The sequence below is a fragment of the Anarrhichthys ocellatus genome, unplaced genomic scaffold (assembly GCF_004355925.1).
Source record: "Anarrhichthys ocellatus isolate YVR2014 unplaced genomic scaffold, GSC_Weel_1.0 scaffold6, whole genome shotgun sequence".
Taxonomy (NCBI): Eukaryota; Metazoa; Chordata; class Actinopteri; order Perciformes; family Anarhichadidae; genus Anarrhichthys; species Anarrhichthys ocellatus.
This window is the reverse complement of record NW_022280036.1, coordinates 6,502,592-6,513,275: the sequence shown is the minus strand read 5'-3', so window position 1 is coordinate 6,513,275 and position 10,684 is coordinate 6,502,592. Positions and strand designations below refer to the sequence as shown.

General features: G+C 41.2%; 1 protein-coding gene across 4 annotated transcripts in view; it reads left to right on the top strand.

The window, feature by feature from the left end:
• immp1l (inner mitochondrial membrane peptidase subunit 1) overlaps positions 1-6,902 on the top strand; it is a 15,129-nt gene extending 8,227 nt beyond the window's left edge. For 3 of the 4 annotated variants that reach the window (XM_031846754.1, XM_031846752.1, XM_031846753.1), the window contains exons 5-7: positions 8-134; positions 4,832-4,942; positions 5,512-6,902. In XM_031846754.1, coding sequence (XP_031702614.1) covers positions 8-134; positions 4,832-4,942; positions 5,512-5,592 — 319 coding nt within the window. In that variant the 3' untranslated portion in view covers positions 5,593-6,902. The remainder of the gene's footprint in view (positions 1-7; positions 135-4,831; positions 4,943-5,511) is intronic. The other variant, XM_031846755.1, reaches the window with a different exon arrangement.
• The last annotated feature ends 3,782 nt before the right edge of the window (positions 6,903-10,684 follow it).

Below are 10,684 nucleotides of genomic sequence, written 5' to 3'. Positions count from 1 at the left end.
TCCCCAGGGGTGATATAGTAATAGCAAAGAGTCCATTTGACCCACGTATGAATATTTGTAAAAGGGTTATTGGACTGGAGGGTGACAAGGTCTGCACGAGTTCCCCATCAGATCTGTTCAAGGCCCACACTTATGTGAGTATGTTTACATTTCTTATACATCCTGTGATTACTTGCTTTACCATGGAAGGTTCCATGTAGCATTTTTAGAGTCTCTTTGGAAGAAGAAAAGGTTAAAAAGATAAAGTAAAATAGAGAATAAATGAAGAATGAGTTTACAAGAAAAGTCTTGGTAGTTTGTTTCACTGTAAAATGACAAACAGAATCTCTATGCATAATGCAAAACCGTCTCTCAGCTTGTCTTTGGTTTTCTTTGTGTCTGTGTGCCGCAGTCTATAGACGATCATCGTTGTTTGCATTTTAGACCGCACACATCCATTTTGTGTCATTGGTCAAAATATCAGCTTTTGACAACACCTATATTTCCTCAGAACAGTGATAAAACCAGAGAGTGAGCAGGGGGTTCTGCTGCTGAAACCACTGTCATTGCTTTTCTATTACTACTCTCCCCAACGCCCACAGCTCAGGCCTGCAATCTCTCTGAAGCCTGTTAGAGTTAGTGCCAGCCGAATGGACAGACTGATGGGTGGGCGGAGGTGTGTGTGTGTGTGTGTGTGTGTGTGTATGTGTGTGAATACGTCCACAAACCAAAGGTTGCGTTGCATGTGTTGCATGTTTTTGAATTTTATGTGTATTTTATAGACTATGGGCAGACTGTTGAATAAGTTCAGCAAAACATAGCATAAGGTCACGCCTGTAAGTGTCATTCAACAAATAAAATAGGAAATAAAGAGGTTTCCTCTTCTACTAGCTTCACCCGACACATACAGGGGACTGAACTTGTAATCGGTGACATCATTGTGTTGTGATTCGTGATCCCAGTATGTAAAGACAGATGATCAATTTGAGCCATTTTTAAACTTCGCGCTCGGTGGACAGCTACTATATTTTTGGTTTGTCCATCAAGCTCAGGATAAAACTTCATTTTGGATGCTCCTTTAATTTCCTTCAGTTATATCTCAAAACCAATCGATACATGCCAATATCTTGGTGGCATGTGGTATGTTTCAGGCCACTTTGTAATTCTTCAAAGCTGTCAGTTCACTAATCTGTTGTCCAAAATCAATCCAAATCAAGACCATGGGGATCTGCTTCCCACTCATGAATATAGTTAGTGAGTTATATGTTATGGATCCACAAATCAGGGTTACTTACACTAATTCTAAAGATATGGTTTTGCTTATGAACTCGTACACCTCAGTTGCCTTTGTCTAACAGGAATTTTGGAACTATGTAGCTTCATCCAGTTTCAAATTTAAGTTTTTAACTCAAAAGAGGAGATCATACCAGAGTAAACACATCACTCTTTTTGCCTGTGTTTACTTCTTGACTCAAATCAACTTCAGGTTTAAAAAACACTGTGAATAATTACAGTTCACACAGATAAGATTCAAAGTAGCGACAATATACAAAAGTGCGTTGTATAATATAATTCAAGGGCCTCTGTTCAGTCAATGCATGTTGTTAATAGAACAGTTTAATGCGTTTTTTTTTTATTTTAAATAGGGCTGCAATTATCAATTCCTCCCCAATTGAAACAATTAGTTGTTTACAAAACTGAAGCAGAATAATCAGTTAGATTAGCCAATGAATCTGTTGAACAACAAATTGAATGTCACAACTGTCACAACAGACTGCTTTTGTTTCTGCACTGCTTCAGTTCTCTGTCATACATGCAGCTCAAATAGTGCTCATTTTTGAAAACGTAAAACTGCTTAATTTGATAAAGTATTGATTCCTAACAGTGTTGCATTGTATTTGACCCATCAAAGATTCCGAATATCTGTTTCAGGGTTGAAAGAGATATCTGTAAGCCTCAAAGATGAGTTACAACAAATGGACCTGGAATTGTTTTAGGTATTTGGTGGATGACGGGACTTGTGCTCACAGCAGAAATAGAGAGAGAAAAAAATATTGATAGAGTTTATGATTCTTTTTTTTTTTCGTTTTCGGGGAGGGACAATTTCCCCCCTTGAAACCGCATTTATAGGCACAAGTAAGTGACACGGTTTAGTTTTTTTGTCAAGTTTTGCATGTGTATTTGTAATACTATGCCACTCTAAACATTTGTCAGCTTCGCAAACAAAGCAGGTCAGAAGCTTGAAATAACCACTGGGCTAGTCTTCACAAAGGTCATTGTTTTTAATATCATGCAGCCTAATATATGCTTTCCAATGTTCATCTTTTAACTCCCAGGAGCCAAATCACCGGCTTTATGTAACAGCATTTGAGGTAACTGTGAGAATGCCCGCTGTTAACATACATGTTTGGGCTCCCTGAGGGAATTTCTTTCCCCAGAGGATGTATGTGTTTGTGTGTGACAATTAGGATGGTGTGAGGCATTATGGGTGGACCTGTAAAGAGGAAGATTTTGGAAGGCAGTGGTAGATCCTGTCATCACATCTTTTTTTTGATCTAACAGTGGACTAATTGCCCTGTCACCTTTTAGGAATCATTTCTGTGTCTGAGCTATTGTGTCAAAACAATGACACTTGATCCCTAATATTACAGCAAAGCGAGGTAAAGAGAGAGGTGGACAGAGAGAGATGAAATGTCCCCATACGTTCTCTTCTTTTCAGTAAAGATAGACAGAGTAATACGGTGAAAGATGAACTCTATAAGCCTGTATGTATTTAAGCTGAACATAATTCACCACCTCAATCATGTTAACATAATGAGCACTGTAATGGTGTGGCTGTTAAACAACACACCTCCACGGCGAGGAGATCTCCAGTTGCAGGAGCTCTCGACACGTCTCTGACAGGTACACAATGCCTCGCTTCGACCCAGCCTACAACCGCGGGACAGGTTCAATTTCTGCCTTCCATCATACCAGAACCGCCAGCAGAGCGGATCAAAGTGACTCCACGTCCTAATACTAAAACTCTGTGTTAGGCCTACCTGGATCTCATTGTGGTTGGAAACATCTGTTGATGACAGTCAAAACCACATGTTTATACTATTAATGTGCCAAACTAAGGAATGACTTGGGTATTTCCACACCGCCCTGTCTACAGAGAAACTTCTGAAACACAACCTTTCATGTGCATGTGAAAAATTGAGTGACGCTAATTGCTTTGTGGTTATTTACAGGTGCTTTAAACAGCAGTTGTATTTGAGTCAAGGATGGTGCATCATACCTCTGCTTTGGATCAACGTAGTTTTAATTCAGAGCATCGCCTTTGACTTACTCCCCCCCCCCCCCTTTACACACACCTGCTACTTGCAAAGCGATATGCTAAGCTTTTATCCTCATACTGGCCACAGTACAGCAGGTCAAGTTTCAGACCTCTTCACTTTCTGAAATACTACTTGGTTGATCCCTGAAGTACTTTTGTCTTTACCCAGGCTCTAGTTTCTCTTTGAGGTCATTTATGTTACCGGACTCAAATTTAAGTGCTTACTTTAGCTGTTGTCGATCGGATTGATTGACCTTCACTGTGGTATTGCTCAGACTGGATCCTAAATATATCAGAAGTGAAGTTTGTGTGTGCTGTGGATTCACCAAATTCCAGATAGCCGCTTGGAATTTCTTTATCAAATCTCTACGTTTTTATGGATGAGCACAACGAAGATGATGCTTATTTTTTATAGAAGATGAGGAGAAAAGGGGAGTTCTGGTTTGGCAGATGACAAACGTTGGTGTTTATTTTTCCTGTGCTTGGGAGCCAACATATGTTACCATGTTAATGAGGTGTGATGGTGGGAATCCAGCGTGCTGACATATGGTTCTCAGATGACTCCTTTAATGATATTCATTTGCGTCGTTGTTATTTAGTGAGTTGTTTACCTCATGTTAGGTCAACATGTCACCGGCTCGTGATTATGTCACATCATCTGTCTCAATTATCGAATATGAAACGAAACGCAGCATCCCACAGCAGGACCGAAGACTAAATGGCGAGTGGGGTGATGGGGCTAAGAAATACGAGCATAGGCGAAGACGCGACGTCGCTTCTTTGTGGATACTATTCTGTTTCTTTATTCATGTTTTTCTCTTTCCCCCAGAAGACTTTTGCCGTTAAAAAGTTAGGCAACACAAAAATAGACTCGTGGATTGTGATGCCCATTATGACAATATAATGTGTTGTTGATCCTGTCTGCACATATAGGGGGGACAGCGCACTTAATTAGGGCCTTGACAAGCCTACTCTCCTAAAGTGATGAGATTAATCATAATTGGTGTCACAGTGAATTAGAGCCCGCTTGGATAACCGCCCCACTGGCAGGTCGGACTACGGTGGAGACCCTTGGACACTGCTGCTAGCCGCAGCTTAGCCCTCTCTATCTCCCTTTTGTTTCCTCCCTCTTGCTCTGTCTCTCTCTTTCTCTGCCCAGCTATCTCAGGCCCCTCTCTTGCTTTGCCCTCCCTGGGTAAGAGGGGCGCAGATCTCAGCCAACAGCCTAATGACCCCGTTTGAAGTTCTTCTAAATCCCCCCCCGACCCTGCCTGTTACCCATGACCCCTCTCCTAAGACGGTTCAGGGTTAAAGAGGGACAGGCAGGTTGACGTTAAGATAGGCTGAGGAGGGAGGGACGGCTGAGGCGGCTTGCTGGGGGTAGAGGGTGGGCTTAAGGTAGATTCTCACTACATCATAGATCCGCTCACTTTTACATGTTATACTTGCAATTTCAGAGATTTGATTTCTATCTGATTACTACATGTTAACCATTTGTTTGCCCTCTGTCCATGTGTGTGGTGATGTTTTCAGGTTCCTAAAGGCCATGTATGGCTAGAAGGGGATAACCTTCGGAATTCCAATGACTCAAGGAGCTATGGCCCAGTTCCCTACGCCCTCATCCGAGGGCGTGTTTCCTTAAAGGTAACAGAGGAGGTGTACTGTATCTTGTTGTGGATTTAATTTATTTTTTTAACAAAATGTGTTCTTTTGCAAAATCAGAAATATCGTTTTGATTAAATCTCTCATATATGGGTTCTAGCCGAGTTTGGTGTTTATTTTTCTTTTTTTCTTTCTTCATTCGGCCTATCATTAGTCCGGTACGGCCATTTTTAAGCACAATTCAGAGACGCGAGTCAGTTGGAAGTTCAAAGCAAGTGTGTCTGATTGACCAAAGCCGGGACAACATATTGTCTAGCTTTCCATTCTGCTGTGTTGTCATGTCACTGGATGTCATAGCAACCATGACCCTGGAAACAGGTCAGCCAACCTTCTGTCCATCTGATTGGACAGCGGCACTCCACTGGAGGCCCTATTGCGACAGCTGATGAACTAATAAGATCTCTCATGAAATCAAATGCTTCATTAAAAGCCATATTAGTAAATGTGTCCATAAGTGTTGCACATGATGGTTAGAAGTCCTGCATTTAGCTTCTTGTGAGTCTCACCTCTCTCTTAACCCATTGTTTCTCTATACCCTTTGTCCTACACAGCTCTGGCCACCACACAGTTTTGGGACCCTCAGTGAAAGCCCGACCCGACGGATCATTAAGACTCAGAGTGACTCAGACTGACTCATTCACTTTGTTTGTACAGTACGTTGCTGTTTTAAATCAATTTTTGAATAAAGTTCATATGTATTTCGATTTTGTTATTTTATTTTAAAACACGGTTATTCTTTAACCATGCTGATGTGATCAGCACCATGCAATCATACATGCTTCAGTTATACATTTATTTTAGTGTTTTATAACTGACAAGATTCTGTCATCTGGGACATCTGTGCAGCACTATAAGAACAGCGCGTGAAGCTTTGTCTCTGTGGAACTGCTAATGGCAGAGAGTGGGCAGTGGCAATACACGAGGTTCATGTTGGGAATCATGATCATTAAGTAATAAGACACACATAAGTTTTAAATCAACACATTAGAGACCAAATCATACCCAAGATTCACTGGGAGGGCTACCTGTGGTTGAACTTAAATGCTGAGTTTAATTTGCCCTAAAATTCACCTAAACCACATATTAACAAGACAGAAGTACATGTGTTTTAAACAGAGATATCTGTCTAAACCTATCAACTATGACCTCGGGAAATGCATGTCTCATTCCTTTAAAGAAAATATTAATTTCATATTTACCCTTTCTTAGTATTATGGTAAAAACAAAAGCTCTCTTATTGTTTAATATTTAATTAGGCTGCCAGGGCAACTGAAAAAATGTTAACATTTCCCATTTAACCATACAATATTAATACCACTTAGTAAGAGCCTCACTCACCACTCAAATCAGTGTGTGTGTGTGCGTGCACGTGCGTGTGTGTGTGTTGTGTCCAGAGTCTCACACCCAGTATGTTGCATGCACTTAAGACACAGCATTATTGTCAGCTTTCTGTAGTAACCACACGTCATATATAGACGTGGTTTCTCTTATCCGGGTAAAGGACAAAGAAAAACTTGTTAAACACAGCTACTTTAGAGAAACCTGACTTCTTGGTCACATATATACCTTAAACCAGGTCTCTTAAGTGGATTTTTACAAGAGCACATGTGCATGACAAAGACTTAACAGTGGAAGTAATGTGGCAGTAGTGGGAAGAAAAAGGAGCATTGCTGTACATCTTTGTTTTGAATCCAAAATAATTAAATCCAAAATTGGAATAAGCTGAAGCTAAAATATAATAGTCTAAGTAAAGCAGTTTCCACCCGTGGACAGCAGGTAATGTTCTAACACAAGCACAAACAGGATCACATTTATCATTCTGCTTACTCTCACAAAAAAAAGGCCATGCATTGCTGCCCACTTCTAAGGCCTGCTCATCCTCCTCAGACCTTCCTGGACACAGGGACATAACAGCACATCCACATACTGAGCTGTGGAAGCTCAGCTGGTCATTCTCCGAGGCAGAAAGGGACTCTTCTCCTTCGAGCTCCCGAGGGGAAGTGAGTTGCAGGCAGCCGTGGGTCCCTGTCCAGCTGCTTCCTCTGTCTGGAGGGGGCCAGAGGGTCAGAGACAAGGCTCCCTGTGACACTGAATTATCTGCCTGAGTGTGATTGTGCCTGCTGGGAGGGATGCTTAAGATTGTGGGAGCGTCTGTGTGTGTGTGTGCATATGAAAAATATGTATGCAGAGTTTTGCTTCAAGCACATCTTTGTTTCTCAAGGTTTAATATTCATCTGCTGCGTGTCAACACGGTGCCCGTCTTCAGCTGAAATGCTGACAGAAGTAATCTTAGCGTGCTCCTTTAAAGATACTGCCCCATAGAGGGAGCTCTGACTGTTTACTAATGTAACTCGAGCCCTGCTGGAGCTGTTTATGATTTAAAGTACTGTTAACTAGGATACATCTGAACAAGATTCACACCACCTAATGTACAAGTATCTCGCTTATTTCTTGTTCTCAAGGAGAGAGAGGCCAGTGTCACACAATTATGCTCGACCAGACTCCCCTCATACCTAAGTTTGAGCTGCATATTATTTGAAGTATACACATACAGCCCGTATGTTGCTTTTGCTGTCATCCTTCGAGTTGTGTCAGGAGACCAGAGTTTCAAAGAGATGACCGGGCAGAGGTGTATATCATTATCATGCTGAGTGGGCACAAAAGCTGGGAGTGAGGCAGGAAGAGATAGAGATCGGAAGAAACGGACAACAGACAGCTGTGCTGAGCTATGCAGCACCACAGAGGCAGGCTGTGGGCTGTCAGCAGGGCTGAGATGTGTCTGCTGTCTCTGTAACAGAACAGGGAACGGAGCACAAGTGTACTGTCATGATGTGGCTACTGTATGTAGCTGTACATCTGAAATATCATGCTCAAGATCGAATGTTTTATGGGCATGAGGAATGATTATATAGTTCATATGAGTAACTACTGTGGCAAAGGAAACTGTCACTTTTCTGTGTGATTTAAAGTAAGAATATTTGATAGTTTTCAATATGTAATGTAAACAAATGGCAGTGAAAGTGAAAAGCAAACTATTCACAATCCTTATGATTTGGCAGTACACTCCTATAACATTGTTGGACTCATGATGGAAAGTAAAAAATCAATGCAGTTGACCCAGAGTTGTCATCCTTTTCCTTTCACACATTCTTCCTTATTCCTGGTGCCTGCATTACCCACAATGCACCTCAACCAGTCAGACATTCAGATGTAGTAGTGGTTAATGTAAATCCAAGCCTCTAGCCTTGAGTAGAGGTGAGCGGGCTACATACGTCTGGTAAGCTCACTTCTTTCTAACTCCGTACTCCAAGATTTCTTTAATTCTCTAAATTGTAATCTTTAGAATCAACGGATCACTTGAGGCAATTTATTAATTTATTAGTTTTTTTACATATGCGGTAGTACTATAACAAATGTAAACAGACTGTCATGTGTAAAACTAGTGGAGTTCCAAGTTTATCGTTTATGTAATGGAAACTCACTACATAAAATGTACTGTTAAGTTTCCAGATATTTTTTGTTATTATTTTAGATGAAATTGCTTTCCTTTTCAGGTCTGACACTTCTTTTTTTACTGCCATTTTGCATAACATTTATGACTTTGTGTCCAAATCCTCAACAAACCGTGATTACAAATACATCCCTTTGTTGCTTCTCTGCCACAGTCGATGTGTGTATGAGGGTTTTTAGAAACTACTGTAATCATCAAAATTAGCTCAGCAAATTACCCTGATAAATGCTCATTATGTTAAGCCAATAAACAGTGGCTGTACGTTTATTGTCTTGGGCTTGTTTTCCTATGTTTACTAAGAGCCTGCAATGAGTCAAAAAAGCAAAATGACCAGATTTTTATGAAAAAATCAAATATTTTCTGGGTAATTTGGATATCCAATGAATATTTGAGTAGTTTTAACATCAGGTTTGGCCCTTAATTTCATACTGTGCAACATTATTTACTTTAAAATTAACAGTTTGATCAGTGTATTGCTTTGGGAAGGATGGTGATGATTATTGTTACTCTTATTATTATTTAACTCAGGACAGGGTCCTCCTACTTGCTCTTGCTACTGTATCTTCTAAAACTGTTGTCCACAAAAAATATAGGAGTTGAGCAAGAGAAACATGCGAAATGACTGGAGGGGGCAGAAGGGATAAGAGGGAACTGGAGTGGAGAATAGTTGAATATGGGGCACAGATGGGAAGACATGGCAGTATCTTTTTATCTTGATTCCTTAGTTCATTTGAGGTTAATTGAATACTTTAAAAGCGCAGAGACACGTGAAAGAGAGCGGGAGGTTTGGCTAAAGAGAGTAAGAGAACCGCCCGTCACTGGTAATGGCCTGGTTTGTTTGTTTTCATATCCATGGTAGAGAACGTGACCCAAAAGTAAACTTGGGTCAGACGCTGCAGCATTACTCAGACAGCCGAATGTCTCTTTTAGTGCTGTCTGCAAACAAATATATCCTTCTCCTAAAGACACACCACCAGGTCACTGATGAAAACTTATGTAGCCTTTATCACACAGAACTTTTGCTAGTCAGTAACATAGTCTAAGACACATCAATCACACTCCTGTGTGAATTCTACCATGCTTCAGTTCTCCTTCCCTCTTTTGCATATTTTTGCTCTGTTGATGCATCCTGTTTTCTGCCTTCACTTTTCCTTTACCCTCCCTCTTCTCCCAACTACTCGTGTTGCTGTGAGCTGATAAGGGAATTGCTCCTTTCATTGACGGATCCTTTAATTCTCTCCTTTTAATCAAGCCTGTTAGTACTTCTTAATTAAGACATCACAGGAGCGTTTCATCACGCTTTTCTCTGTGTGTGTGTGTGAGAGAGAGAGAGACCATGAAAAAGAGTGGGAGTACTCTACAAGTCCCTATTCTGTGTGTGAAGATGACTGAACAGCTTCAAGTGGGGTAGCTACACCTCCTCCAACTCTGTTCTGCCAGCCCTTGAGGTTTGTGGTGTGTACATATCCCAAGCCAACAAGTGTCAACCTCCAGAGATCCATACTAGACAGATGGTATTGGAAGCTTGGTAGGACGGCTATCGAGCTTCCTACTGTCAGTTTGTTGATCACACACACCAGGCTGTCAATACTCACAGTCCACTAATCAAAGAGGGTAGAAAAAAACAACCCAGCACAAAGACTATTTAGAAGGCAAAACTTAACTTTTGCTGGATTTCATTAAAGTGAGACTGGGAATTTCAAAAGACCAACAGCAGCACTTGTATATTTTTGCTTGTTTAAACATATTTTGTGAAGAAGTCAATAGAACAGTGAAGCTGAGGGTTTCACAGGAACATTAGCCTGCCTTTGGCCTTAGTGTTTTCCCCCCCTAAAGGCAGTTAACACTATTTGTGCTTCTTCCCTCTAATGGTGCGGGTGGGTGGGAATATGTGTAAGTATGGGGTGGGGGGGGCCTCTGCTGTACATACAGTACACTCACTGTGGGTCCTAATGGAAAGCTATGGGACCTCTATCCTCAGGCAAGGAGTGATGCATAGAGTGGAGGGCAGGGAGGGGGGTGACAGAAGCCTTAGTCTGACAGGCCTGACCTATATCCCTCTTCGCTTAATAGAGAGAGGGAGAGAATAATTGGTAGTTGCTGTTAGGAGCGCTCTCTTTCTGGATAGTGTTTTCTGTGGTCAATATATAGAGCAGTAGGCGAGGGTGAGGAGTTTCCATCGTCACTTCAGTCTCTTCTTTGTCAGCTTTGGA